The following is a 26250-nucleotide window of genomic DNA, read 5'->3' as shown; positions in this document are numbered from 1 at the left end:
GCCCAATCCTCGTCAAACATGGCTGTTGGTAAGATGTCAGTGAAATTCGGGAGAAAAAGAAGTCGAAGCTTACAAGAGAGTTCTTCAATATATTCATCCAGGCCAGAGCAGGCCCGATCATACTGGTCGGGAGTTGAATCTCCCAGGTCCCCAATTGTTTCAATCTGAGTTTCTGGAGCCATGTTGTAACCTGTAATTCCATTAGTTTATTGCTGCCGAAGAAGATCAATGGGAGAAGACAAACTTACGTCTAAATTGCAAATCAGGGAATCTGCGCCTGACTCTCGGTGGGGTCCACTGGTCTATCGGCATGAAGTTACCCCACCATTCTGCCAGGGATTGTTTTTTGAGCTCATTAGCATGGGACTCACCGGCCGAGGTCCCATTGGGCTCTCCCAGAGTTTCCAAAGGCATGGAAAAATTAACTCTTCGGGATGACATTGTGCTGTCCTTGAAAGTGTTCTGGTTCTTGATGGGAGGATTAAATAGGGAACAGCGAAGTGGTCCAGCAGTAGGACTTGTGTGGACTGAAGGATTCAGTGGATGGTCGTTGGCCGCGTCAACAATGGCGGTAGATATGGCCCACAGCAACGGCCGAACTTCTATTGTTGTGCAATGCATTGAGGTCAAGGCACAATCAACATGCGGCCATGGGAAATTCCACGGCCCTGCTGTGGCCACAATACTTGTTCCCTATATATACATTGCAACTTGACCTCCGACTTTTTCTACCAAATTTTCATACCCTAAGTTTCAACCCGCATATTACCTGCGTATTACCTTTTCTGTACCATCTTGATTATTTTACAATGTCTTCATCTCAACACGCCAACAACGCCCTCAACCTTGTCGCTGAGAAAATCGACCGGCTTGTGAAGAGGTCAGAGAAGCTCAAGGCCAGTACCCCGGCTGCCAAGACATTGGCACATGAAATTGCCGTGACTTTGGCAAGTCAACTTGCCTTTGCTTTTTTTTCAGTTTTTGACTTTTGATGACTGGATTTTCTTTCTTTTTTAGGCAACTGCATTCGCCCAGCATGGCAATGCTGCCACATCATTGGCCCCGCTGCTCTTGTCCTGTGCGGCTGAAATACGGGACAAGAACGGCATAAATGGCAAGTTAAAGGCTTTGCCCGACTGGGGCACCATCTCTGACGAGGACCCCCAGATCCTCACCCACCCTCTATTCCCCAAATCTGTGGGGTACCGGCACCCCCAACCCCTGGCGCCCCCAGCCATACTGGCTGAGCTTCCCGCCCCTCTACCTCCCGCGCCATCGACTCCAACCCCCGTCCAGCCCGCCCTCGCACCATCTCCCGTGCCACCCGTCACGATTGTCCCGAAGGCCAAGCTCTTTGTGCCGGGCAACAGCAACAATGGCAACATTAAGGGCAACCGCAAGCACCGGGCATCCACACCCGAGGCCAATGTGGATGCCAGCAAGGCCGTCGAACCTGCTGCAAAGAAAGCAAGGACCCATTCGAAGAAGCACAAGGTGAGCAAGGCACCCCGGGCAAACAGCAGGGCACGCTCCACCAAGGTGAAGTCAAAGGAGTTCATCACAGATGATGAACATGATGAAGTACTGGCCGACAAGGTCATTTTTGTCAAGGTTCGTTTTTACTTTACATCCACCCGAAACACTAATTGAACACAACCTTAGAGCAAAACCACTGCTGTTCCCAGCACTCAACCCGCCATCCCAGTGGCAAAGTCCAAGGACACCCAGGTATGTATCTAACTCAATCATTGTTAGAACTATGCCTGACTTCTCTTCAGCCCGCAGATTCAGCATCCGAGGATGATGCATTGGCCGAAGACGACCCTTCCGTGCATCTCTTCAGCGTGCAGTGTGAGCGCTGCATAAAGGACAACCCTCCCTGCGCAGTGATCCTCAGCAAGAAGAATGGCGAGATCCGGAAGTGTTGTCGCTGCTGCGACGAGAAGAAGACAAAGTGCATTCGTCCGACCACCGAGGAGGCCACCATTCTTCGGGCTGTCGCGGCCAAGAAGAAAGCCAAGGCTGCCAACAAGAAGTCCCGGACTCCGGCACCCAGAACCTGATCCAGGGCGCCGGTCAATACTCGGGCCGCCTCCCGTGTCCATGTCCCATCTGTCGGTAGGACATTGTCACCTTTGGTGGACAAATCCACCAATGAGGATGCAGAGGGCGAGGATGTCGTTGAGCCTGGTGAGTTCCTTTTCCAGATTGGGATGCCGACTCACAACTCCCGGAAGCAGGAACGCCAGCTCCCAATGTTGACAACAACGTCAACATGGACTTCGACACCCAGACGGCTGCGCCAGACCTCCCGGTTTCAGATGTCCCGGTGGATGCTCCTCCCAACCAGGCCGTCCAGCAGCCTAGCAATCTGGATATCATCCAGATGATCCAGGCCATGCATCAAGAATTTGCCGGCATGCTGCAGAACTCGGGTGATCGTGCCGAGGCCGTCAACCGGGCGATCAACACCCGGGTCAACGATTTGGCCCACAATTGGGAGGAAAGGTTTGCCGCAATGGAGAAGAAGATGTGGGAGGTTGAACTCCACACGGCCGGGAACATGGTCTCCATCGGACACATGGCCAACGCCATGAAGGCCTTCACCGCATCTGGAGATGTCTCGGCTTTTCAGCCTCCCCCCGGTCCATCAACTCAGAGGCACCCATTCGGCCAGATCCCCCCTTCTTGGATCACCCAACTCCCACCTCTGGCTGATGATGGCCACCTTCAGGACCCAAGCGCCTCTGAAGTGGGGAAGCTGTTCACCACAGCTTGGGATGAGTCTAGAGGTCCTGGTGCCGGTGTTGCAGGGGAAAGCTCTGCATCCTGCAGTTGAGTCTTCCAGCCCTCGCACCAGGCCTCAGTGCAGGGTCACAATTGTCAAGCCTCCCTTCTGGAAGTTCCTCTCCCAAAGATTAGTTGGCGGTAGATAGTTGCATCTTAGTTCTTTCTTTACTCAATCATTACCATGTACATTAGACTATCATTGACCAGTGTCAATGAATAAATGCAATATGACCAGTGTCATCATAATAAATAATACAATGCTGCCACTACCTCCCGGATGCACCTGTTGGTCCCGGTTATGCAAGTCTTGTGACATGTCTTTGGTTGCAATCCAGTGATCACCTATATCTGACAAGTTGAACTGAGCCAACGGGATGTCAGTATCTCCCGGGTAATGGATTGTTCGGTGCGTTGTTCGCCTGCATCTACCAAAAAAGGCCTGTCATGCACTGGCACGATCCAGGTCCATCGGTATCCACTAAGATTCCTACTCCATACATGATATTGCTACCAACCGGGCCCATCTGTATCTACTGAGATTCTTATCCCATACTCGGTAGTGTTTCCAACCGGGCCCATGCGTGTCTCCCGAGATTCCTATCCCATACCCGGTAGCGTGACCAACTGGGCCCATCTGTATCTCCCGAGATTCCTATCCCATACCCGGTAGCGTTACCAACTGGGCCCATCTGTATCTATTGAGATTTCTATCCTATACCATGCACTATATCATGCTGTCTTAATAACCGAGGGTCTTATATAGATACGTGTAAGAATGTAATGACACCACAATTACACTGGATAAGACTTCTTGCCAGTCCTCGATTAACACGGTCTACGACTTTTCTTCTTTCGTGGTAGATAACGTGTGAGTTCTTGGGAGGCTCGCTAAACCAATCAGTCAGATTAACTTAGCCGGAGCTTTATTATCTCTTATTGAAACTATGGGGTTGTCTAGGATATACCGTCTAGACACTTGAACTGGTTTCCTGAATATACAATTAACTGTTGAGAAGCTGGTCTCAAATGTGACTACGTTGACCAAAGCTCGTGTTGGTCAATATACAAATACCTGGTGAGAACGCTGGTCTCACAAATAACAACAATGACCAAAGCTCGTGTTGGTCAGTATACAAATACCTGGTGAGAACGCTGGTCTCACAAATAACAATGGTGACCAAAGCTCGTGTTGGTCAGTAAACACTATGTGGTGAGAACACTGGTCTCACAAAACTGGGGTTCTATCACGAGAAACTTACGTAATCTCAAGGGAAACACTTTCCCTGCACTTGTCTGGACAGTTCTTACAAAGGAAATGGGCTTTGTAAGCAGCAATATGTTCAGACTGAAGCTTCTTAGGTGAGAGTTCAATTTGCTCAAGAGGGAGGTTCTTGAATGCAACAAGTGGGAGATCTATTTTTTGGGGGGAGAATGGGCTTTCCTTATATACATTTTGTGTGGGAATATTATGTAAGTAAAAGGGTGATGTAATGACTTCAGAATGTGAGAAGAATATTCCAAAAACTGGAGCAGAATGTTCTAGCAGGTGCAAAAGAACATTCCAGAATATTCATGGTGGGATAATGACATCATTCTGAGTCACTATGAGTCACTATGAGTCATTATGAGTCATTGGAATGTTCTAGCAAATTCCATGGAACATGACATCATTATGACATCACTATGATATCATATCTTTCAACCAAAATACCTGCAGGAGTGTAGGTGAAGTCCTATGACATCATTATGACATCATACCCTGTAGGTACAATTTTATGAAGCATCTGATTAGTCAGAGCATCCTAATAGAAAAGTAAAGTAAAGAAACACTAGAGAAAACAACTCAGAAATAATGGAACAAATAATAGTACACAATACGCGGGCTTTTTAGATAGGTTTTTGTTAGGCTTTGAACTTTTCTCTATGGGTTTCTCTAGCCAAAGTGAATAAGCCAAATGAAAGGCAATACCTTAACCTTCATTTTGCTTCTCATATCAACTAGGTCATTATGTGATTCCCATCTCACATATGACTTTTCTTCAAAACATGGTGGATTCATGAATCACTGAGGGAAAACTGAAACTATTGGACCAAGGTTTGATACCAAGGTATGGGTTGACTAGTCTGAGGACTAAGCTAACAGACTTTGTCTTTTAGGGGGATACCTAGTAGTCATGTCCATGCATGATTCCCAAATCATGCAGGACAACGCACTATACTTGACAGGGCCCATCTGTATCTACCAAGATTTCTATCCTATACCATGCACTATACTTGACTGGGCCCATCTGTATCTACCGAGATTCCTATCCCATACCCGGTAGTGTTACCAACTGGGCCCATCTGTATCTATCAAGATTTCTATCCTATGCCATGCACTCTATCACACACTATACTTGACAGGGCCCATCCGTATCAATCGAGATTTCTATCCTATACCATGCACTATACTTGACAGGGCCCATCCATATCATCCGACATTAGCATCTCATACCATCTACTGCACCCAACCGGGCCCAGCCATATCCACCGGGTTGGATGATATACACTGCCGTAGCTCGCCCATCCGTCAGTATCGGACAGCCGTACCAATATGGGCCCACCGATTCTTCCGGGGCCTACCTACATCAGGGCCCATCTTGGTTGACCCATCTCCCATGAAAAATCTCAACCTCGGGTGTCCATTTAACACAGGAAAATTTGACTGAATTATGTGCAAATTTTACTTTGACCACCCCCACCAACTGGTCGATAAACATCATGGGGGGAGCAGAACTCAATCGTCGACTATCATCTCTTCAACCTCGTGTAGGAGTACGTCATTGGGTGAATGGTGTCTCCACGCTGAAGCAGCTCACTGGTCATGAACATCGAGACCTTGAGAAGCTCCTTCCTGGTGTGATTGTTGGTGCTGTCCCAGATGAAGTTGCGTGTGTGCTACGCGCTATCACAGAATTTATATTCCAAGCACAGAACCTCTTCCTTCATGATGAGACTTTACACTCTTTATCCGAAGCCCTACGCAAATTTCACCACTACAAGGATTCCATCCTCGCAGCAGGTGGCTGCCATGGCAAGAATGGTCCCCTCGATCACTTCCAGATCCCCAAACTAGAGTTAATGCAGCACGTCGTCTGGAGTACTCAAGCCATGGGTGCTCCATATCAATGGAGCAGCGATATTACTGAGTGTTGCCACATCACTCATGTAAAATGACCTTACCGCATGTCCAATTGCAAGGATTTCCATGGTCAGTGCTGCTGCTTCCTTGACTGACAGGAAAAGCTGCAATTCTTCCAGCTTTATACAGTTCTGAAGTCACAATGGGCGAGCTTGATTTATGAAATGTCTAGGGAAGCAAACACGATGGCACTCCACTATCCTGAAGCAACCTGGATCTCTACTGTCCTGCCTGATGAGCAGTATGTCAGCGCCGGCAAACCAATCATTTCCCTTTTCACCAACGATCACACTCATTTTTCTTCTGATGACACTGTTGCCATCCTTCTTACTTGCATTCCACATTTTCCTCGCCTATCTATTGAAGAAGCTTCCCAACGTTTCCACATTCCAGATCTCTGTCCAGCGCTGGGTGATCTGATCTCCGGTAGATCTTACCTTGAGCGCAATGGAAGGTGAATATGTCGCCCCAACTGTTCCCTATCCTTTCAGTACCTTCACATCTGGCAAAAATTCTGCATGCAGCAGCGCTGTACACAAGATAACCGTATTGTAAGTCCTGCCCACACCATCCAGGCACTACCACCAAGCTCTTTGATGCCATTTGGAAGGGGAGACACTGTTTTGATCACTCACGAAAGTGGTGATCTACTTTCCCCAGCAGCATCCGAACATACGTGTATACTTTCCCCTATAACTTCTTCGTGTCTCAGCCCCAGAATCTTAGGGTATCTCATTGTCCAAGTAAAAGCTATCATCCAGCCTGTTACTGAAATGTCACACCTGAACCAACCATTCCTTTATGTCCATTTTTTCAGCTTCTCTCATTCGTCATTCAGCACCATCAATGATATCCGTTTCATTGCTCCAGTTCCAGTAACCGACATGTTCTCAGTTCAATGCCATGTTCAATCGAACCATGAACCCTTGGGAGACATAGTGCCTCTGGGCAGCATGCGTCAGGTCATCAAGCTTATCCCCAAGTTCGGTTGAGAGATACCACTGTCAATGAACTGTAATAATAGTTTGCAACTGGTGCGCGAGTTTTATGTCAATAACTTTGCAGATAAAGAGACCTTTCACGCTATTCTTAGTTACCAGTAGTTTCTTGAGCCTGTACTACCACTATTTTCCCTCAATCCCAAGATTCCTGTCTGGCAAAGTCATTGAATGGCAAGCAGTGATCTTGATCACTCAGGCTTGAGTATTATCATCTTATCTTGCTGCAAAGATCATGATCATAAACTCTTAATCATGATTGCTTACTGAAGATTACGGACATTGTGGCATGTTTGAAAGTCCCGGAGCCAGTACAGAGGTTTTTAGTTCTTCCAGCTGCTACCCGCTGCTACAGCTGTTTCAAAAGAAGCACTGTGCTACACACTGCTACAAGTCACTTGGCTCGGCAGTGGGTTTCCTGATGAAGGAGAGTTACCATACATTCAGTACCAAGTTTGTATAGACAGTAGTTAAATCAGTACACAACAATGTATCAATTGCTATCACATCTATCATATCGCATCTCTGAGCATATCACATCTTACTGATGAAAGATAACTGGGTTTGATCTCTATCAGCCAGATATAGTGCGTGATATTGGTGTTCAGCATCTCCACCAATCGCGTGAGTGCGCTACTGAAGTCATAAGCATTCGTAAGTGTCCGTAACACGCTTAAGCTAAGCGCTCATTTCAGTGGTTTTGCAGATGGGCCCCTACTATCACTCCTGGGAATCTGCAACTGGCATGTAATATGCAAAATGTTCAAAACACCTCAATGCGCTGCTTGAATCACCTCGAAAAAATTCAGGTGCATGTAGGATACTTATATATGATGTACTGTCTAAGTAGAACAAAAATTTCTCCAGTGTTGCAGCTGTGAGAGATGGAATAGTGGTGATTTGCAACCTTGTATAATCATAAATGATCCAGATCCCATAGATCCTAGAGAGATATTCAAAAAGTTACACCTGGAGCACATCAAACACCTCATCAGGGTATCAGAACACAATTTCGATAGAGGTCATTCTCTTGTTTTAAGATGCTATAGACAGATGATTGACAACATGTATGAAAGTGTGACAGCAGATAGGAGAGTGTGTAAGAAATTCAATCTCCTCTAACAGCAAACTCGGCTTGATACATAGCATCCAGTCGCATCACGTGTCATTTCATTCTCGCATTCTTACAATGCCTCCAAACCGCTGGTGTAGCCTTCAGAAGAAAGCTGAATTGTTACAGCGAATTTTACAGCACTTTAACGACCACCCGGAACTCAAGAAAAATCAACGCTATGAAGGTTTATTTAATCTCACTCGGTCTTGCAGGCGCCATCTCGAAAACGACAATGGTGCTCCTGAATTCCCACAAGATATGATTCCCTCAAATTCGATTCACCAACCATCCAGGTATTCACCGCAGCCTGTCGCTCATTCCTCAATGCTAGGCATGGATCTGAGTCTGCCTCCACCCAGCCATGCACCTCCATATCATCCAATGCACCATTCTGTACCTCAGTCTCCATCTGTTCTTCACCCTCACTTCGCACTGGTTGGTAGACCTCTCGCTAGTACATCTCAGGATTTTCGAGTTGGTGGTGGAGCGCAGATGTATGACATTGGGGGCTCTGGTAATGCAGGCTAGCTGTACGAGTCAGGACTCTATCAACAGTACCATTATAATCCCGATAATTACTATATGAATTACGATCCACAATAGTATTCGTTTTCAAATCTTTGCACAACGTCGAGATTCGACGCACATTGCACAGTGATTGCACAACTTCGACAGTCTTCGGAGAGTGAAAGTTGATGGTGCCGCCGCTGTGCCGATGTGTGACACGACGTGACCATGTTTTGCAGAATACCAGTCAGACCCTGAATTTTCTCGGCCATCGTCCGACACTCCACCACAAAATCCTTAAAATCAGAAAAAATCATATTCGTATAGAGCAGCTATGAATATATAGTGGTGCAAATCCGTAGAAGAAAATGTGATGTGGTCAAGGAGTTACAAAAGATTTATTGAAAATGTTGCAGAACCCCAGGAGTGATAGTATTCTACCTTGTGCCGTCATCTAAAGTCTTACAAAATTTCTACCTGCCGTCACAGGCAGGAAACTGTACCACTTGTCCGGGGTGACCTCTTCGGATAAAGTCACGAGCAAAAACTTCCTTGGCATATCGATTGAAGAGCGACTGTACATGATCGACGCAGGTCTAACCTGAAATTCTGTGTGACAATCGTTTACCATATAATACCATCATATGTCATCCTAACTTATCTACTAGTTCACTGATGAGTAGACTTAGTAACCGTTCGCACCGACGCGCGCGAAATGCGAGAAGTGCCGTGTGGCTGTCGTCCAACTTGTACATGGTCACTACACATTTCGAAAAGTGAAAAATATTGCGCGGACTACTAAAGAAGACACGACGTCCGTCGTCCGTGCGTGCAAAGCTGCGCCAATATGTCGTCGACATCGGAGAGACCTTCAGGAGTATAAAATTGCGCCCACCAGAGGCAAGCGAAGTTTGCTGCCAACAAAATCGGCGCTTCCCGAGTATCAGAATTGACCACCAGAGGCAAATGGGGTGGAAGCGGTAGAATCAATCTCCATCTTTGAACTGACATTGGGGATTGCTATGGTAGACAAAGACCCGACCTCCGATCCAACTTGCATTAATTGCTGCCTGATGGCGAATTAGCTCTCGGCAGTCAAGACAGAATTTGGAACTCACTGCTTGTGCTGTTTCAGCATCTCGAGCATCGCAACTACACTGTCCTGTTCCTCGACTAACAGGTCACCTCCAGCAAGTGTGCTTGCATAATCTTTCGCCTGAGCAAGTGCATATTTGAAATCATTCGTCTACCAGGACGCAGATTAAAATACTCCATGATCTTGCTGTAGGAGAGGACATACCGCATGTAGCAGTGCTTGTTTGGCTACAGGAGTTGCTGTCCCTTCTGCTTTTTGGGTGAGCTCAAGCACTGTAGCGAGCTTGGGTAGCAATCCGTCGAAGAGCGCAGTTGGTAACGAATGAGTCCATTCCGGTGTACTGGCCATGTTCCAACATTCAATTCGAGCACTGAGTACCGTAACTGAGCCTTAACAAATCGCTTATGTCATCCATTAATGGCACTGCGGTCGAAGGCTTGCCTTTCAGTCATTTCATCACTCCATGTCATCGCAAAGCAATCTAGATGTGAGTGTTGTTTGAGATCTGCTGGATGTGTGTACTTCTAACAGATCTGAAGAAAGCCATAGAGCTTGTCAAAGGTGCTATCGAGGATGATGAAAAGCAGAACTATCTTGAAGCGTACAAGCAGTACATGAATTCACTCGACTATTTCATGCTGGCTCAGAAGTGTATGTCCACTTCCGCAAAATCCGCAGTCTACGCTCAGTATAGATGCCAATGTAGACGAGAAGAATGAGAAAGCCAAGATACTCGTCAGGGCGAAAATCGAGGAGTATCTTGCACGAGCAGAGACCTTGAAGAAGCATTTACAGAGGGATGATAAGAAATCACGCAAGGCCGTTAGCGTTGATGGTTCTGCTAACGGCACTGGGGGCAAGGGCTCCGCTGACGGTCCCGATGACGACAAAGACCCTGAGCTCAAGAAGTTACGCGCAGGTCTTTCAAACGCCATTCTAGCAGAGAAACCGAATGTGAAGTGGGACGATGTTGCTGGTTTGGAAGGAGCGAAGGCATCCCTCAAAGAAGCTGTTATTCTTCCTATCAAGTTTCCCCATCTCTTTACTGGAAAACGGACACCATGGCGAGGTATCTTACTATACGGCCCGCCGGGAACGGGCAAGTCCTACCTTGCGAAAGCTGTTGCTACAGAAGCCAAAAGCACATTCTTCAGCGTCAGCTCAAGTGACCTGGTCAGCAAGTGGCAGGGCGATTCAGAACGGTTGGTGCTTGACGCTACACTCTGTTCAGCTCGCCTCACAAATTCCTTCAGGCTGGTAAAAAATTTGTTTGAAATGGCTCGCGAACAGAAACCTGCAATTATTTTTATCGATGAAGTCGACTCTTTAGCCGGAACGCGAAATGAGTCTGAGTCTGAAGGCTCACGGCGGATCAAGACTGAGTTCTTGGTACAAATGAATGGCGTTGGCCATGATGACACTGGCGTTCTCGTTCTCGGGGCAACCAACATTCCTTGGCAACTTGACCCTGCAATCAAGCGTCGTTTCGAGAAACGAATATATATTCCACTTCCCGGCCCGGACGCGCGAAAAAGAATGTTTGAAATTCACGTTGGCAGTACACCATGCGAGCTAGAGCCGAAGGATTATCGTCTTCTGGCCGATCGAACAGAAGGGTACGGTCTTTTCACCCCATCTAAGTGAAGTGATCCACCCAACTACTACTTAGGTATTCTGGCTCGGATATATCCATCGTAGTTCGCGATGCTCTTATGCAACCAGTTCGCAAAGTCATATCGGCGACACACTTCAAGCCTACACCACCTTCATCGTCAGGAAAGGCTAAGTGGACGCCATGCTCACCGGGCGATTCAAATGCCGTTGAAAAGACTTGGTCGGATATTGACTCCGATGAGCTTGTAGAACCACCGCTGAGGCTAGCAGATTTCATTAAGAGCTTAGACAACGTACGACCAACGGTCACCGAGGTAGACATCAAGCGACATGATGATTGGACGAAGGAGAGCGGTACGTTGTTGATAAATTAAATGCAATCTGGTCCTTCATTGACTTTTTGACTTTCCAGGCAACGACGGGGCATAATTCTCGTTCTTACCTTACCTCATTACTGCATACCACGATACCGTACTGTTCTATGACATATTACACACTGCAAATGAGCCCTTGCGCCGCTCGACAATAGTAGGCGGCATAGAGACATCAATTCCGTCGCCAAGTAAGTACTACAAGAAGCTATGGTAGGTAGGTGCGCAAACAGTGACAGATATAATAGTAGAAAAAGGAAAATTGGATACTAAGACAGGAGGCGTACTGTTCTCTGTATTATGCTTCAAGAATACAGCCGGCGCTGTGTCCCAAGAGGGCTAATATTAGGTTACAACATACAAGGTGTTGGCACACGCAGCATGCACCTCACAAGAACGCGTCTCATGATGCGATTTGGGCATGTGCTTGCTGCATCGCATGCACATGCACATGCGTGGGTTTCGCTACAGCATGACAAACTTCTATACCCTTCACCCATGAATGCGCCACAATGTCCTCGATCGGAGAGCGCAGTTTCGGGTCTGGCTCAAGCATTTTCCGGATTAAACTGCGGCACGCCCGTGGGCTCAGATTGTTGATAGTCGGTGGGAAAACGACATCCTTGTCTTTATCCTTGTCTTTGTGCTGAACTGCACAGGCTGCAACATACGCCGCATAGAGCGTGTCGGACATTTGAGCAGCACGCCAGGGCATCTCTTGGAAGTGAAGGCAGTAATACACAATACCGCATGCCCATATGTCGACTAAACGGGCGTCGTATGCTATTTTAAGTCAAAGCAGATAAATTATTGCCTACGCAGTTAGGCAACCGGATTAAAGAGGGTTGTATGTGGCTTACGTTTGCCTAAAAATTGCTCTGGGGCAATGTACGGCTCACTACCGCAAAGCCCCGTCGACATGTGAATTGTCGCTTCCCATGGCAGGCGGTACACGGTCGATGCACCATAGTCGCCGATCTATAAAAGTGTGAGAAGAGAAGAACACGTAAGGCATGTTGACCCACCTTCAGATGACCCTTAGTGTCGAAAAAAAGATTCTCCGGTTTGATATCGCGATGTGCGACGCCTTGACTATGGAGATACGAAACACCCGAAAGCAGCTGCTTGAAGCAGCACTCGACTTCACTGGGCGACATACCACCCTTCTTGATCGCAGCGTAGAGATCCCCACCAGGACAAAATTCCATAACCTCGCACCAATGTTGATTCTCGTCCTGGACGAGGTCAACTGTCTCAACTATGTTGATATGGTGCAGCGTGGAGGAAATACAAAACTCTGCGGTGAGTTTCTTGACGTATTCCTTTTCTGATTCGTTCTTTCGTCTTTTGCGGAACTCCTTAAGATATAAAAGACGTTATGAGCACCAGCCAAAGGCTGTGATGGGCAAAGACGGGACAAGTGACTAGCGGGTCTGCTTACCTTGACAGCGTACAGCTTCTCTTCACTTCTATCCCACTTATGGGCTAGGCGGACGACAGAAGTGGCCCCCTTGCCAATAGCAACCTTTTGGCAAACACCATACTTCTGCGTCAGACTGGCTGCGCTCTCACCGCCAACCGATTTTCGGTCCACGTCGGAATCTGACTTCTTGCTACTAGTTGAACGAGCAGAAGACTTGCGTGAGAGTTTAGGTGCAGAGGCGGAGATGAGATCTTTGAGAGTGAATTTGTGCCCACCATCCGAGTGAGCGTTTGATGGTGCCCTGGACCGGCTGGTAGGCGTCGGGGGTGATTTCTCTGATGGCAGGGGTTTGCCCTTCTGATGAGTATTTGACGTATGTGGCACGGTTAGTTTGTTGCCCGACACACCGCCAGACAGGCTAGGTGGCCGGCTTGCGGCCTGGCTTGGGGGACGGGTTGAAGGAGCACTCCAGCTCTCGCTCTCCGGTGGTGAGGGTAAATCCGTTACAGAGGGCGTTGCCGAGCGCGGGATCCCGCCGATGACGGCCTTGACTACCTTTGGGGGTTGCATGTGTGAAGTTGAGTGGTACGTGGTACCGTTGACGAAAGAATTAGGATGGGGGTAAGTGTGGAGAGTACTGCCATCAAGTGGGGGCTTGTCTGAGCCGTCAGGGCCTTCGCCCTCGCTTTGAGCAGCGTCTGCTGAGTCAAGAACCAGCATTGATGTGAAAGAGGACAGTGCAATAAAAATGGCGAGATGCTATTCTCCGTTGCTGACCTAATACTGAATCGTATTCGCTATAAGACCAATCGCAGATTTGAAAGGAACGAGAGGTGTGGTAAGGTCGTGCCCTACAGAGACAGCATGCTGATTTGAAACAGTTGAAAGAAGTTTGATGATAATGATGATCAATATGCTGTCGTGGGACGAACGGGAAGAACCCAGCCGTTGACAGTGACCTGCCTATGGCAAGGCGATTAAACCCTGCCTTTTTGTTTAGCCCTGGACTAGGACCTTTATCTGCCAAAGATCAAAAGTTCCGTCAACGTTAAGAACAGCGACGACGGAGATTTGAAGAGGCGAAAATCAGAAAGTGATAAAAATGGGTGATGCCGTTAGAATAAGAGAGAACATCTTGAAGGTTCATTTCGAATGCAGAAGGGGTGGCATGGCTGAGTAAGCAACAGGGTACCTACCGACCCGGCAAATTTACGAGTTTCTGTACCGTCATCTCAAAGTGTCAACGTAAAGTCGGCTTGACATTCATTCTCATGCGTTCCACGAACCTGGCATAGGTGTTAATGCTATTCGTCAATGTATATTTGGTTTGCACGGGTTCGGCCAAATTTGTTATTTTCTCGTGTCTCTCATATCCGCGAGGGCCCCGGCGGGGCCACCGGGTAACAGTCGAGCGCTACGATGGCTCGGATTGATTCGAACATGATTTTTCATCATGGACTCGCGGCTACAGCTATTTATATTTCTCCGATTGGTCTGTCGTGTACTTGTCAAAGTGTTAGCTCGACCCCGACTCATCGATAAGAAGTATCATTTGTCAGCGTGCCTGGAGAATGTATAGTAAATATAGAATATTTATTTTGGTGTGCTATACTTATCGTGCACTGTGAACGTTAAACCTGAGTCACCTGACACGCGGTTCTCTTATCAATTGCAATTGCAAAGTGTCAAAATCTAGCTTCCAGAAGGATATGAAATTCATCCATCGTAGTTATGACATCAGCGACTAGTACTCATCCTTCGATCGGAGAGTTTGCCAACCAAACTGATTCGATATTTATGGGTATGCTAAAACCCCAGCCAGCTGCTCGAAGTTCCTGGGCTTTGTGTTCTGATTTTTGTAGTCCAGTAGTAAGTACCCGCCCCGGGAACTTCCGGTAAACCTGTATAGTTAAACTCAATAAGGTTCAGTGGCTTCATTACGTAACATCTTCGCTAGGCCTGTGAATCTAAGTCACAGCTGTCCTCATCGACAATCCTCAAGATCAAGGTGAGAAACGCTGCCAGTCCAAGTTCTGCTCAAATTTATTCTCTTTGTACTCAGACGCCGCTATGGTCAACCTTCGTTCTCAAAAGCGACTCGCCGCAAGTGTCGCCGGTGTTGGCAAGCGTAAAATTTGGCTCGACCCTGCTGAGCAAGCTGAAATCGGGAATGCCAACTCCCGCTCGCACGTCAAGAAACTCATTAAAGATGGCCGTGTTATCATAAAGCCCACTGTTATCCACTCCCGCGCCCGCACCCGCGACCTTCTTGCCGCCAAACGCAAGGGTCGTCACACTGGTCCGGGTAAGAGAAAGGGTACTGCTGAGGCTCGTCTCCCCACCAAGGTGCAGTGGATGCGGAGACAGCGGGTTCTGAGACGGTTGTTGAGGAAGTACAGAGAAGCAGGCAAGATCGACAAGCATCTGTGAGTGTGTTATATTCCCTCCACGCGCCAATCTCGTGTTCTCACCTGGATGGCGTTGATAAGATATCACTCCTTGTACCAAAAATCGAAGGGTAACGTCTTCAAGAACAAGCGCGTCCTCATGGAGTACATTCACAAAGCTAAGGCTGAGAAGAACCGTACCAAGGTCCTCACCGACCAGATGGAGGCTCGCCGTGGCAAGAACAAGGTTGGTTTTCAAGTCCTTAAAATTGTATTTGGTACCGACATTTTTAGGCTACTCGCGACCGTCGTGCCAAAAGGCTGGCAGAGAAGCGGCAAGCGATTCTTGCGGTGGAGCACGAGGCAGCTGTTCAGGAGTAAAATGGTTCATGTATATTCACGATTTCATTCAGACCTGCTTGGTCCTGCACCCTATAGCACTTATGCTATGTTCACATGCCTCTACGATCGCTCACATACTTCACCATGCATTCTGTTTCTCCTCATCTTCTCCATCGTAAACATGATGAATACGTGCAATGTTCCCTGAGGCCAGATAATGTGCCTGATTGACAAGAAGTTCCCGTCGTAAATGAAGTGTTCGAGCGTACAACTTGTAGCAAGCCCGCCTTTCTGGTGGACAGAAGTGGTCACGTCAACATGACATGAGCAGGATCCAAACACATTCTCTTTACATTCCTCTCTTTGGCCACGGCCTCCACCATCTCCCTTGTAATCCCCACCACACCATCCAATGTGTTCCCCAAAAGCCCACATTCATTCAACGCAAACGCAGCATCCTCAATGCGCAGATTCGTGGCTGATGCGATCTCTGCAAGGGTAGATCGCACAACGACGTGCGAAGTCGCGCTGCCGTCAGGATTGGAAGTTGTCAGCACGGTGCGCATTGCTGCAATAGTGTCTAGATTCACATACAGATATGTTGAGTTCTGGACGGAACCACATGTGGACACAAGTAGGCACTCACCATCCAGCCCGTTTGGCGATGCAAATGTGGAATTTGAATCAGGCGTTTCCCCATCCCATCCTTTTGCCCGCTTTTTTCGCGAATTAGCATCCTCCGAGGGTGGAGGTAGCACATCAGTTAGGTCAGGTAGTCGCCCTGAAGATGTAACCGTGGGCCGATCTGGTGGGAGGACTGACAGAAGTCGTCTGCACAAAGATAATGAGGGTAGTGAAGGCGCAAATAGTGGACAACTAACCTGAAGAAGCGAATGAGCGTAGCTACCCAGTATGTAAGGTAGCTTCTTAAGCCCAGGTCTGAAAGGGGTCGTTCGGGTGTGCCGATTTTACCAGCGCGGCGAGATACCTCGTAGCCTGCATAATGTGAGCCGCACAATTTCGACAGTTTTATGAAGCCTGCTTGCACGTACTGAATTCGATCATGAGCATTCCATAGCCCTTACGCTGATATGGGGGAAGAACAATGATACACGCAAGATTATAGTCATCGTAAGATACTTTCTCCTGCATGCGGAATAAGCATTCGGGACTCGAAGTATACTAGTAGTAGACGAGATACCTTTGAAAAGAATCCGAGAACATGGTCTCGTTGTGAATCCGCGTCTGTAAGAATATAGAACAAGACTGATGCGTGTGTTAGTTGGAACCATCGTGCCCGACATAAACGCACAATTGTCACAATCAAAGAACAAAGTTTTGACGTCGATGAACAATTTTCCAAAGAGCGAGAGGTTTTGGCAGTAGAGCTGAAGGTCTTGGTAAGTATTTGAACGAGAGTAGCAAGATGCAGAGACCTTGTCCTTTGCGCCGTCGACCTCCCAAATTATGTGCGCACCTCGCTGATAAACCTTTCGTCCTGGTGGATGCCTTCTATCGCACTGTTTCTTGAGTGAGACATACCTATAAGCTAGCCATACACACAAAAAGATCAGGACGTACTATATGCATCTCCCATGATGCACCCTCAGCCATGTACTTGAAACAGCGATCACAGACCCATAATATGCTCTTTTCACCAGAGAGGTGCGAGCGAGTAAGCCCGCCGGCCAAGAGGTCAGAGGTGCGCCCATGTGATCGAACGGTCGTTCTGTTGACGCCAGGAATCTTGGACGACGAACCCGAGCCTCCAGGTAGTCCAGCGCTATCTTCAAGCTCTGAGTCTGTCAGTGGATAAGGTGAGAAATACCTATAGCATGATGTGAGTGAGAGGATGTTTATTATGATAAGCGATACACACCATGTCTTGATCCGCCACTGCCCAAAATTGACCTTGTCAAAATTTCTTTGCGCAGTGATCTGCTTGTGGTGTTTGATGTCAAACTCTTCCTCGGTCATGAGGGGATCGGGCTGTGTTTCTAGTTCTGTGGGCGTAGGTGAAGGGGTGTCCCTCCTCCTTTTGCGCCAGGATTCGTTGACAGGTTTGAGGCTTGCCCCTGGAATCCATTCGTCCAGGCGTTTGTCAAGCCCATCATAGTGGACATACACCTGTCCGTCAGGGCGATGTTGAAGTATGTTCACAAGTTCTGGAACACGTCGTTTCGCCTCAGTAGTTAGAGTTGTTGACGGAACATGTAGAACGCACGATCTGCACCATTCTTGTTAACGATATAACTTGTGTTCTGCGATCGTGCAAGTGTGCTAGTTGGTTCTGTCATTAAATTGGGTGAAGGTGTGCAAGGTCGAAGTGAAGTACTAATTAGCACTAGTACAATAGCAGATGCTGTAGGCGCTCCGACTCTCCGAGTCAGCGCTCAGCAACTAGTATAGTTCATTTCACCGAGTTCCAAGTCGCGACCAACTTTCAACGAGCCGTATGCACATATAGTAGGTCACTTGTTCATATGCCCATTAGGCCGCCTAGTCAGTACTTGAGGCTCAGCGCTCAGCGCCCAGGGTTCATAATTTCCACTACTGTTTTCCGATTTATCACACGGCACGCTCGAAATTTCGATCGGAAAGATCGGGCACTGTAACTGTTCCAGACTGCGCATGCTGTGCAGCGGGCCCTTAAGTGGACTTGCATTTGTCGTACGTGCCAGCCAGTACCAGCACTTACTCGCTACAGCTACCACAGGCACATAAAGTCACAAGCAAGTACATCTCGTACGCACAGTGTGCCTTGTAGTACAGTACAGCATCCATCGTCGACTTAAGTGGATGAGTTGTGCTTATCTGCTCTTCTCTACACACAAACCTCATCTTTCTTCCCTCCACGACTGACGCTCCACCAAACAAATTATTATTATTCGGTCGACCAATAGAGTCGTTTTTGGAGCCCTACACAGCGACCTGGCACTAGTACTGAATAGAATTAATGCCTCAAGTTCAGCATTACGGAGCTAGTACCGCAAATGTTATGATATTCTTTATCACTCTCCTCTGTGCTTCTCAAGTCTATGCTTCTTGCACGTCGTGAGTTACTTTCCCAAAAATTTCTTTCATTTTTATCTCAGATAAAATTCAGGATGGATTCGACTGACTGCACTTCAAGCCCCACGTCGACTATCATCGGTATTGCTATTGGCGGAAGTAGGTGTGGTTTCTCAGAATAGTTGGCATTACTAAATGTCTCAAACTGCAGCAGTCATTCTCTTGATCATGATCTGCGTTATCAGGATTCGTCGCCGCCAAAGACTCCAACAACGTACTACCCAGACAACCTTGGTGTATGCAACACCTAGTAACAGCTATGGCAGGCGACAATCGAATGTGTATCATCCATACCCCACTCAGTCACGATGCCCTCCTGGCCTACAGTCATCAAGACCTGTCCCCGGTCAAATGAATTCGTTGAACCGACAGGGAATGACTGTAGCACCCTCGTTTCCTCAACCATCACACCCATCTCCGATGACACACTCTGCACACACGCGATCACCGACCTCGCCTTCTCCAACCCACTACTCATATTCAAACCAGACCCCACGCACTTCACCCTCTTCCCAAAATTCAACCCGCTTACCCCCCGGGTTTCCTCTCTCCCCTTCTTCCCCTTCGACATATTCACGGATCTCTGCTGATCCCTCCACTGTTCAAACACCGTCCACTCCGGCAGCATACACTCCACATGCCACGCCCGTCGGGCGTCCATCACCTCCAGAGAATATGGAGATGCGTCCGTTGAGTGTGAATGCGGGAGTTGAGAATGATGAACCTCCACCAGCCTATACAGTTTAACAGTATGTAGCATCTTAAGGACTGTCGTACGATATACCCAATGTTAAGCAGGAACTTATCACAATTACATGAAAAGGGTGTGAAGAACATTAATGCTGTCCACTTGATTTTTTTTAGTTTTCTTTCATTGTTTCTCGACGACCTGATATCGTTTCACTGTGGTCACCCGCTAGAACCTGCGTGTTTTTGAACCTCGTCTATGTGTATCTATTACATACGATAGATCATGGACAATAACCTTTGGGACTTACAACTCCGCCGCGCATCTGACTGGCGAGTCTGTCTAAGACAGAGCAGGAGATACTGCGCTCACTCGCAGAGGGCAGAGGTATCACCCAGTATGACGGTATTGGGTTGCTGGAGTCACACAGAAGCCGTAGCCTGTCAAAGATATCTACAGCGAGTGTGTTGCGGGCCCACATCCCAATCAAGCTGCTCGGAGAGTTTATATATATCCACGGACCACGAGTCTGCATTTGATACAAAGTATTACATAATAAAGGAGAGCTAATATTATACACTAAAAATGCAAAAAATTAACATGTCGAAGACGTGACGAGGATAAGATCGAACCGACTTAATGCTGAGCTTAAAAGTGGGAGAGGGACGCATGCGGGGAAGTTGAGACCGTCATATGCTGCTCGCCGGTGACGGCTACGACATTAAGTTGAAGCGAAGATGTTGAACAGAGTCTGCCAGGGGTCTTTTCATTGTGAATGACGTGAGGGTGTCCGGACTTTGTTTGCTCAGGCCTAGGGTTTGAAGTCGTTCGAAGGAACCGAGAAAGATCCGAATGATAACAGGTTACCATCATGGTCCATGGAACTCGTTTGTTCGAGCGATTTCGCTTGCAATAATAATTTGGTAGTACAAATATTGGATCGAACCACTTTCAATGATTGCAAAAGAATTTACGCAAATCCGAAGAGCAATTTCGCCTGCGAGGAATGTTTGCTAATGATGATGGGACACGCATGATTCTGAGCGTGAATGAATGTACTATGTACTGGTTTCCACGACACCCGTCTGACGATCTCGACCCCCGGTATCTATAATAGCTGTACATGTCCGTCGAATCAATCATGGACGCTCCGAGTATGCCATCTCAGTTATGTATTAAAGGTGGAGGGCAACGTGCAATTTGAAAGCAACATCCATCAGTTCACCACAGCATCACATATCCTTACTTTCTATCCATCTATATAATGTCCGTCGATTCGCCTGCTTCGCCCAATGGCATTGTTGAAATCTCGGGTATAATCTTGGACCCGCTGACCGTGCTTGAAAAGACTATAAACGTATGTACACGCTTTTTCAATCTTCAACCCCGAACATGATTAAATGATGTCCTCGTCACAACTCGTAGACTATACAGGAAATCATCCCTGGGGCAGACGATGACCTCAAGCAAAAGTTCCACTGGATCAACTGTTCCCTCAAGAATATTACTCAATTCAACTACACGGTTGTAGACAACTATTTTTCCTCGGGCCGCTACTGGAAAGCACCCGAAGGCGATAAACCGTTCTCTTCAGCGACGTTCTCTTGCTGCAATGGCGATGGTGCCATCACAGGGGCGACAGGGGGCACAGCGTTCAATCTGTGGCTTGACTCTCAGCAATCGTTCGACTTCGCAGTGGTGGGTACTAAGCATTCCCGTGAGGTCAGAACAAAGGATTTATTGTTTGTTTATCGGTACAGGGCTGGACGGACCCGGTCGTAGGCTCAACGCAAGCTGGAGTCGTGGAATCCGCCAAAGCCGAGGCCGGCTACGAGGAGGTCTCCAGAGAAGGAGGGCATATTCAGTCCGAGAACCTCTACATGGGAAAGGACGAGAAAGGCAACCCTGCAAAGTTCTATATTCAGGTCTCTGCTTCACCAGGCAAGGACCCTATGTCGTTTGTAGTGCAGCAGGTTCCCTACGTGGGCTGAGGATGACAAGAACAAGTACTAGTACAAGCTTACCTTAGGAGGAGTTGCACGATCATGTACACAAAGTGAAGGCTTCTGGGCGTTCAGGAAAAGCAATGGCTTAGTAATTAGTGATCTTTTCACGACGACCAGTTTACGATCTCAATATTAATGAGATGCTATCAGTATCACGTTGTACTTTGTCTTCGGGAGACTAGCTACATCGTACGAGCCGTCCTGCACATTAACAAATATTGACATGCATTCATGAGAAACCGGCATTTCGAATTTTTTGCATTCCAATAACAATTTACACACTTAACGCGTTTGCATCTCAATCATTGGAAGTTCGGTACTTGCACATCGCGCCATGCCCGCTATCGAAACACAACCAGTTCCAATTTCTTCTCCCGTTCGCAGTATATCAAAGTCCATCATTTCTCAATACTCTCAGCTAGCCCCGAGGCTCGTTGTCGATTCTTTCGACCTCTCACCCTTTTCAGTACTGAAATGATGGTTTCCCCCAAGTTCGAGTTGCACGCTAACTACCTTTGATGTAGGAGTCATTCACCGGTCTTCTCGACGACGATATTCCAACATCCCTGTTGTTTCCGGACCCTCCGGAAACTCAGAAAAAAGCAGGCATGGTCGCGGACCTGAGTTATGACGTCCAGGTTCAGCACCTCACCTTTGAGTATTGGAATCACTCTGACGCCTGAACTATAGACCAAGGATATCGCGGATCTTGCTCCCCATTTCAGGGATGGAGAAATTGAGGTGCAGTGTCTCCTTGTGCTGATGACCGTCGGAGATACTGATGATCTTTGTAGGAGGTGATGGTCATTTCGCCGAAACACAGACCCATCCATTCCTCCGGACAAGGTGTAAAGGCCGGCGATGTGGGTTTTGTGACCATCGATCCCAGTCTACACTCAGACAAAGCCACGCAGTTCCGATTACTCTACACACTGTTCAAAGATTCCATTTCATCGACACATCTATGCCGAAAATGCGACGACTTCCAGCTCTATGCTATGCGAATTTTAAACAAGGAGCGCGTTCGAATTCGCAGTCCTCGCGATCACATCCAACTTCAAATGGAAATTTGCCAGGAAATTCGCGAACTGCGGTCTTCTTTTCTCTCACCATTCATCTGGATCTATGAGGATGGCCCTGAAATTCACTCCATTGCAGTATGCTTTACTTTTATTCTTGTGCTCCAGGTGCCAACAGTTTAAACCAGGAGTTTTATCCTAATGGCAGTCTCCAGGATTTGCTCGACCGCGACACGAGCCTTGGCGAAAGCCACGTCCTGCACATAGCTTGTGAAATAGTAAGCCAAGCCAAACGACGCAATTAAATATACTCATTTGCAATAGGTAGAAGCGCTGCACATGCTTCACACTGCTGGCATAATTCACCGTGACCTGGCACCATGTAATATCATGTTCGACGTGTCGGGACATGTGGTTATCTCAGGATTTGGTCAAGCATGCCGACCTGATTCAGCAACCTCTTTCCCGCTGCCTGATACTGGTCTATATTGTGCTCCTGAACTCATCCTAGGTTGGGCGCATGATTTTAGTGTCGATTGTTGGAGCTTTGGTCTGCTGATGTACATTATGCTATTCGGATCTGTGAGTTTACCGCATCAATTTCTCCATTTATTTACGCATTTTAGCACCCATACGTTGCTGACAACGACAACGACAACGCTGCCATTCTGCAAACCAAGGTCCTTCACTGCTCGTTGATGGTTCCCCAGACAGCATCAGTATCATGGACAGCACAAGATCTTCTAGTCAAAGTAGGTTCTCGCAATATCTTGACACACGCGCCGTCTGATGCGCATAATTGGGATTAGTGTTTGGAGCGCAATGCAGCTCTTCGCTTGGACATCAAACAGATTAAGGCGCATACATACTTCTGCACTGTGTGGGTTTGACAACTTTGGGCGCTTACCGGATTGTTGAAACTTAACGTAGGAATTGGAAGAGCGTGACTAACAGGGTTGGCAAGGGTTTGGATACAAATTTCCGAGTACCTGTGCTAAACTGACAATCGCTGTAGCACCCCTCGGATACGATTATGAGGATCCTGAGATCAATTTACGACACTCTGAAGACACTCCAACTGTTTCAGAAGCAAAGAAAGCGGCGGCCCATATGGAAGACGAACCTTTGACCTTGGCCGAAGAGATACTCGTGGATTCATTCACCCCCATGCCACAACGAATAGTAAAACCCAAATCTGGATCTCTCAACGCGCATCAAGATGCCACTCTCCAGAACCAAAGACGCATCTCTTCACAAAGCACTCGCCTAGAAATTGTACCCGAAGCTTCTGACGAAGAGGAATCCCTGGACATAGGTCAAGCGGAGTCCAACACGCAAGCTTATGTACGACGTTTCAGCCAACCTTCTGCAGCCATGGACCTAGGACACACTCCAGCAAATCCATTATCGTTGTGGGACGCCCTTGATTTGGAAATTAACTCTGTTTCCTCCCACTACTCTAACTCAAGCACAGCCAGTCGTGAGGAGCCACGAGAGAACTTTGGCACGCTGCGCAAAAGTCGGTCAGTAGCCTTTCAAGATCGCGCCGGTTCCGCCCTATCTATCGCAAGCACTGTTCCTTCCACCAAATTGCATATCCGAAATAAGCTCCGCAAGAGGATGCGTCCTGCAAGCACCCCTACACTTAGGTCTCCTCACCTTGATCCGCTACTCAAGGAACTTCCCCTTGGCGTCAAACAGATCGGCTACGGCATTGGCTTCAGCCCTACGGAACCCCTTTCTTCTCGCTCGAAATCGGTTTATCGATCCGCTATCCGCGCATGTCAAAAGCTGGTGCCAGTCATACGTCGCAAAATCTCTAGAAAGGTTTTATCAAAGCGCGAGACACCTACGCCGATAGACTCAAGTAGTTCCCGCGACGCGATGGTAGTGATACGTGGGCTCTATGGACCAACCTGGACGCTTGGCATGGAGTCCCTACCTCCTTCTGTGGCTACAGATACACTCTCGGCCACAACCAACGACTCGGAAGGCCCAGTGACGCCAGAGACCCCGTTCTTTGCCCAAACGGTAGGAATAGTGCACCATGAGTCTTCCACCCTTCGCTTGGTACCGTCCTCGGGTCTTCAGCCTTTTATATGATTATTTTTTCAGCCTCGCAATCACGCCGCGTTTCATTGATATCGATGTTCCCTTCGGATTTTTCCATTGATCGGTTCCCTTATCCAATCGCAGGACTTTGTCATAACGTGGATGTCTTAGCACTCGTCTGTGCATTATCCTTGTTGTAATATGCATGTAATTTCTTGGCCTTTTGTACATGGCAGTGGTAGATTCAATATGTGCGAACTCTCGAATGTTCAACATCAATATGCAGACAGCAAGCAAGAGAACTTGTACGGAAAACACGGAATTACAGTCACAGTGGCTGTGCCGCATTAGCGCTACCCTACTATTATTACCACTCAGAGTCAATCAGCGTTCAACAGTATGCAGGTAAATACTAAATATCAATGACTGACTGTGGATTTCTTTTAGGTAGCCACCAAAGAGTTGACAATAGGTGCTATCGTGACCAATATTAAGGCGACCCGAGGTCCTTTGTGGTGGTCGGTAGTGGTCGGTCCTTCTAGAACAATATGTTCAATTTTGAGCCACGCCGTCATGAACTCCATTGTATTCCATCAAAGCTGAAAGTAGCAATGGACCTTTTCTATGGTGTGGCAATGCGAAGTCACAACACGGTCCACACCATCTGGGTATATATGAAGAGTCTGGGCTGGTTTTACAGAAATAACTTGGTATACCCGCACTCAAATCCCTCGATCAATAACTTCAAAGTTCTCCTCCAATTTCTGATTCTCTAATTCACCTCAAATATGTACACAGCCCCCAAGAAGGATCCTCGCAGTATCATGGGGACCGACCGAAGACCAAACCCACTGCGCTTTGTGAATCTCGAGGAGTGGGACGATGGTGCCTACAGTGATATATCATTTCAAGAATCCCAACCGGATACCCTCGACGAACCATGGCCATATCGATTTAAGGTAGCATTGTATTTCTAACTCGACCCCTTTGTTCTTTCAATAACTTGACTACCAGAATGGCGACAATGTGTGGATCCACTCCACAGGTTATGACTGGTATCAAGGGAAAATTGCCGGCCAGCCCAAGGCTGCCCAGACAAAGATGGTAAATCTCTTCAAATAATTGTACGGACTGCCCTACTGACTTGTGTTGTGTGACTGGCAGGGTGACGGACTTTTTTGGCCTGTCACTTATAATCGTAACAAGCGCAGATATGCAGCGCCTCTCAATGGCGAGTTGAAGCCTGATACTCCCGCTTATAAGGGAGATGCTGAAGGAGGCAGGCGTCTTGTAAGGTGCTGGCACCTACTCGACGGCTGAACGATTCTACGCTGTATAAGTAGTATTTATGTTCTATGTATGATGACCGGTATTGTGTTGTACCTGATCATCGCTACCACTGTCTATTCGTCAACGTTGTAGTATCTCATTGTTCTGCCTTTAAAGAGTTGTTCTCGGCTCTGTAGTCCATTGTCTCAATTGGAGTAGTAATGGCGCTAGTGTGACGTGCGTGACTGAAATCTATCAGTATTCTAAAAGCGCATCATATGTGTGGCTCCTGTCTGCCAGCTCCTACAACGTTAACATCTT

General features: G+C 47.6%; 13 protein-coding genes across 13 annotated transcripts; 10 read left to right on the top strand and 3 right to left on the bottom strand.

The window, feature by feature from the left end:
* Nucleotides 1-809: 809 nt before the first annotated feature.
* On the top strand, nt 810-2839 carry DFJ58DRAFT_733251 (uncharacterized protein; the record flags this gene model as incomplete). The annotated part of the gene is made up of 6 exons (XM_041386270.1): nt 810-938; nt 1018-1611; nt 1663-1728; nt 1779-2035; nt 2069-2190; nt 2241-2839. 6 exons carry the CDS (start codon nt 810-812, stop codon nt 2837-2839), a joined length of 1767 nt encoding a protein of 588 aa, XP_041238727.1.
* A 2711-nt stretch (nt 2840-5550) lies between these two features.
* DFJ58DRAFT_845641 (uncharacterized protein) lies at nt 5551-6963 on the top strand (the record flags this gene model as incomplete). The annotated part of the gene is made up of 4 exons (XM_041393178.1): nt 5551-5997; nt 6070-6425; nt 6463-6522; nt 6810-6963. The coding sequence occupies 4 exons, from the start codon at nt 5551-5553 to the stop codon at nt 6961-6963; spliced, it is 1017 nt and encodes a 338-aa protein (XP_041238726.1).
* A 1195-nt stretch (nt 6964-8158) lies between these two features.
* On the top strand, nt 8159-8611 carry DFJ58DRAFT_733249 (uncharacterized protein; the record flags this gene model as incomplete). The annotated part of the gene is made up of 1 exon (XM_041386269.1): nt 8159-8611. One exon carries the CDS (start codon nt 8159-8161, stop codon nt 8609-8611), a length of 453 nt encoding a protein of 150 aa, XP_041238725.1.
* Nucleotides 8612-9082: 471 nt separating this feature from the next.
* DFJ58DRAFT_811907 (uncharacterized protein) lies at nt 9083-10076 on the bottom strand. Its single transcript, XM_041391516.1, has 5 exons — nt 9891-10076; nt 9709-9836; nt 9486-9660; nt 9387-9425; nt 9083-9336 (listed from the first exon to the last, which is right to left on the bottom strand). Exons 1-3 carry the CDS (start codon nt 10032-10034, stop codon nt 9534-9536), a joined length of 399 nt encoding a protein of 132 aa, XP_041238724.1. The 5' UTR covers nt 10035-10076; the 3' UTR covers nt 9083-9336; nt 9387-9425; nt 9486-9533.
* A 46-nt stretch (nt 10077-10122) lies between these two features.
* DFJ58DRAFT_811904 (P-loop containing nucleoside triphosphate hydrolase protein) lies at nt 10123-11826 on the top strand. Its single transcript, XM_041391515.1, has 6 exons — nt 10123-10173; nt 10226-10337; nt 10393-10888; nt 10940-11302; nt 11356-11654; nt 11713-11826. Exons 1-6 carry the CDS (start codon nt 10150-10152, stop codon nt 11727-11729), a joined length of 1311 nt encoding a protein of 436 aa, XP_041238723.1. The 5' UTR covers nt 10123-10149; the 3' UTR covers nt 11730-11826.
* Nucleotides 11827-12074: 248 nt separating this feature from the next.
* Nucleotides 12075-13814, bottom strand: DFJ58DRAFT_845637 (Pkinase-domain-containing protein; the record flags this gene model as incomplete). Its single annotated transcript, XM_041393177.1, has 4 exons — nt 12075-12454; nt 12532-12649; nt 12697-13029; nt 13113-13814. The coding sequence occupies 4 exons, from the start codon at nt 13812-13814 to the stop codon at nt 12075-12077; spliced, it is 1533 nt and encodes a 510-aa protein (XP_041238722.1).
* A 1163-nt stretch (nt 13815-14977) lies between these two features.
* On the top strand, nt 14978-16144 carry DFJ58DRAFT_104827 (60S ribosomal protein L19). Its single transcript, XM_041378630.1, has 4 exons — nt 14978-15102; nt 15157-15520; nt 15584-15728; nt 15802-16144. Exons 2-4 carry the CDS (start codon nt 15165-15167, stop codon nt 16000-16002), a joined length of 702 nt encoding a protein of 233 aa, XP_041238721.1. The 5' UTR covers nt 14978-15102; nt 15157-15164; the 3' UTR covers nt 16003-16144.
* On the bottom strand, nt 16082-18370 carry DFJ58DRAFT_104782 (acyl-CoA N-acyltransferase). The gene is made up of 9 exons (XM_041378629.1): nt 18048-18370; nt 17703-17988; nt 17405-17651; nt 17136-17349; nt 17025-17089; nt 16876-16969; nt 16705-16819; nt 16470-16654; nt 16082-16403 (listed from the first exon to the last, which is right to left on the bottom strand). Exons 1-9 carry the CDS (start codon nt 18118-18120, stop codon nt 16132-16134), a joined length of 1551 nt encoding a protein of 516 aa, XP_041238720.1. The 5' UTR covers nt 18121-18370; the 3' UTR covers nt 16082-16131.
* A 15-nt stretch (nt 18371-18385) lies between these two features.
* Nucleotides 18386-19833, top strand: DFJ58DRAFT_811892 (uncharacterized protein). The gene is made up of 3 exons (XM_041391514.1): nt 18386-18877; nt 18930-18994; nt 19047-19833. Exons 1-3 carry the CDS (start codon nt 18780-18782, stop codon nt 19640-19642), a joined length of 759 nt encoding a protein of 252 aa, XP_041238719.1. The 5' UTR covers nt 18386-18779; the 3' UTR covers nt 19643-19833.
* Nucleotides 19834-20808: 975 nt separating this feature from the next.
* DFJ58DRAFT_811888 (uncharacterized protein) lies at nt 20809-21910 on the top strand. Its single transcript, XM_041391513.1, has 3 exons — nt 20809-20940; nt 21009-21281; nt 21344-21910. Exons 1-3 carry the CDS (start codon nt 20848-20850, stop codon nt 21572-21574), a joined length of 597 nt encoding a protein of 198 aa, XP_041238718.1. The 5' UTR covers nt 20809-20847; the 3' UTR covers nt 21575-21910.
* DFJ58DRAFT_859376 (kinase-like domain-containing protein) lies at nt 21857-23498 on the top strand (the record flags this gene model as incomplete). The annotated part of the gene is made up of 8 exons (XM_041393994.1): nt 21857-22227; nt 22280-22330; nt 22384-22452; nt 22504-22746; nt 22797-22886; nt 22933-23190; nt 23235-23360; nt 23418-23498. Exons 1-8 carry the CDS (start codon nt 22198-22200, stop codon nt 23496-23498), a joined length of 948 nt encoding a protein of 315 aa, XP_041238717.1. The 5' UTR covers nt 21857-22197.
* A 68-nt stretch (nt 23499-23566) lies between these two features.
* DFJ58DRAFT_104742 (uncharacterized protein) lies at nt 23567-24933 on the top strand. The gene has a single exon (XM_041378628.1). It carries the CDS (start codon nt 23719-23721, stop codon nt 24709-24711), a length of 993 nt encoding a protein of 330 aa, XP_041238716.1. The 5' UTR covers nt 23567-23718; the 3' UTR covers nt 24712-24933.
* A 90-nt stretch (nt 24934-25023) lies between these two features.
* On the top strand, nt 25024-26158 carry DFJ58DRAFT_708743 (uncharacterized protein). Its single transcript, XM_041383794.1, has 3 exons — nt 25024-25619; nt 25675-25764; nt 25825-26158. Exons 1-3 carry the CDS (start codon nt 25449-25451, stop codon nt 25978-25980), a joined length of 417 nt encoding a protein of 138 aa, XP_041238715.1. The 5' UTR covers nt 25024-25448; the 3' UTR covers nt 25981-26158.
* Nucleotides 26159-26250: the final 92 nt, after the last annotated feature.

Source organism: Suillus subalutaceus (genome assembly GCF_016647625.1).
Source record: "Suillus subalutaceus strain FC151 chromosome Unknown DFJ58scaffold_143, whole genome shotgun sequence".
NCBI classification, from domain to species: domain Eukaryota; kingdom Fungi; phylum Basidiomycota; class Agaricomycetes; order Boletales; family Suillaceae; genus Suillus; species Suillus subalutaceus.
The sequence above is the reverse complement of the archived record's forward strand: the minus strand, read 5'-3'. Positions and strand labels throughout refer to the sequence as shown.

Bases quoted from the DNA above. Each gene is read 5' to 3' on its own strand.
- DFJ58DRAFT_811907 (XM_041391516.1), bottom strand. From the start codon at position 10,034: ATGGCCAGTACACCGGAATGGACTCATTCGTTACCAACTGCGCTCTTC. The intron at 9,837-9,890 runs GTATGTCCTCTC...GCGTCCTGGTAG, and splicing joins AACAAGCACTGCTACATGCG to ACGAATGATTTCAAATATGC. The intron at 9,661-9,708 runs GTGAGTTCCAAA...ATTCGCCATCAG, and splicing joins ATGCTGAAACAGCACAAGCA to GCAGCAATTAATGCAAGTTG.
- DFJ58DRAFT_811904 (XM_041391515.1), top strand. From the start codon at position 10,150: ATGTCATCGCAAAGCAATCTAGAT. The intron at 10,174-10,225 runs GTGAGTGTTGTT...ACAGATCTGAAG, and splicing joins CATCGCAAAGCAATCTAGAT to AAAGCCATAGAGCTTGTCAA. The intron at 11,303-11,355 runs GTACGGTCTTTT...ACTACTACTTAG, and splicing joins CTGGCCGATCGAACAGAAGG to GTATTCTGGCTCGGATATAT.
- DFJ58DRAFT_104827 (XM_041378630.1), top strand. From the start codon at position 15,165: ATGGTCAACCTTCGTTCTCAAAAGCGACTCGCCGCAAGTGTCGCCGGT. The intron at 15,521-15,583 runs GTGAGTGTGTTA...GGCGTTGATAAG, and splicing joins GGCAAGATCGACAAGCATCT to ATATCACTCCTTGTACCAAA. The intron at 15,729-15,801 runs GTTGGTTTTCAA...TCGTGCCAAAAG, and splicing joins CTCGCCGTGGCAAGAACAAG to GCTGGCAGAGAAGCGGCAAG.
- DFJ58DRAFT_104782 (XM_041378629.1), bottom strand. From the start codon at position 18,120: ATGACAGAACCAACTAGCACACTTGCACGATCGCAGAACACAAGTTAT. The intron at 17,989-18,047 runs GTGCGTTCTACA...GACGTGTTCCAG, and splicing joins TAACAAGAATGGTGCAGATC to AACTTGTGAACATACTTCAA. The intron at 16,970-17,024 runs GTATCTCGTCTA...TTCCGCATGCAG, and splicing joins TTCTCGGATTCTTTTCAAAG to GAGAAAGTATCTTACGATGA.
- DFJ58DRAFT_811892 (XM_041391514.1), top strand. From the start codon at position 18,780: ATGCCTCAAGTTCAGCATTACGGAGCTAGTACCGCAAATGTTATGATA. The intron at 18,878-18,929 runs GTGAGTTACTTT...GATAAAATTCAG, and splicing joins GTCTATGCTTCTTGCACGTC to GATGGATTCGACTGACTGCA. The intron at 18,995-19,046 runs GTAGGTGTGGTT...CTCAAACTGCAG, and splicing joins CGGTATTGCTATTGGCGGAA to CAGTCATTCTCTTGATCATG.
- DFJ58DRAFT_811888 (XM_041391513.1), top strand. From the start codon at position 20,848: ATGTCCGTCGATTCGCCTGCTTCGCCCAATGGCATTGTTGAAATCTCG. The intron at 20,941-21,008 runs GTATGTACACGC...CACAACTCGTAG, and splicing joins TGCTTGAAAAGACTATAAAC to ACTATACAGGAAATCATCCC. The intron at 21,282-21,343 runs GTGGGTACTAAG...TTATCGGTACAG, and splicing joins AATCGTTCGACTTCGCAGTG to GGCTGGACGGACCCGGTCGT.
- DFJ58DRAFT_104742 (XM_041378628.1), top strand. From the start codon at position 23,719: ATGGAAGACGAACCTTTGACCTTGGCCGAAGAGATACTCGTGGATTCA.
- DFJ58DRAFT_708743 (XM_041383794.1), top strand. From the start codon at position 25,449: ATGTACACAGCCCCCAAGAAGGATCCTCGCAGTATCATGGGGACCGAC. The intron at 25,620-25,674 runs GTAGCATTGTAT...CTTGACTACCAG, and splicing joins CATGGCCATATCGATTTAAG to AATGGCGACAATGTGTGGAT. The intron at 25,765-25,824 runs GTAAATCTCTTC...TGTGACTGGCAG, and splicing joins AGGCTGCCCAGACAAAGATG to GGTGACGGACTTTTTTGGCC.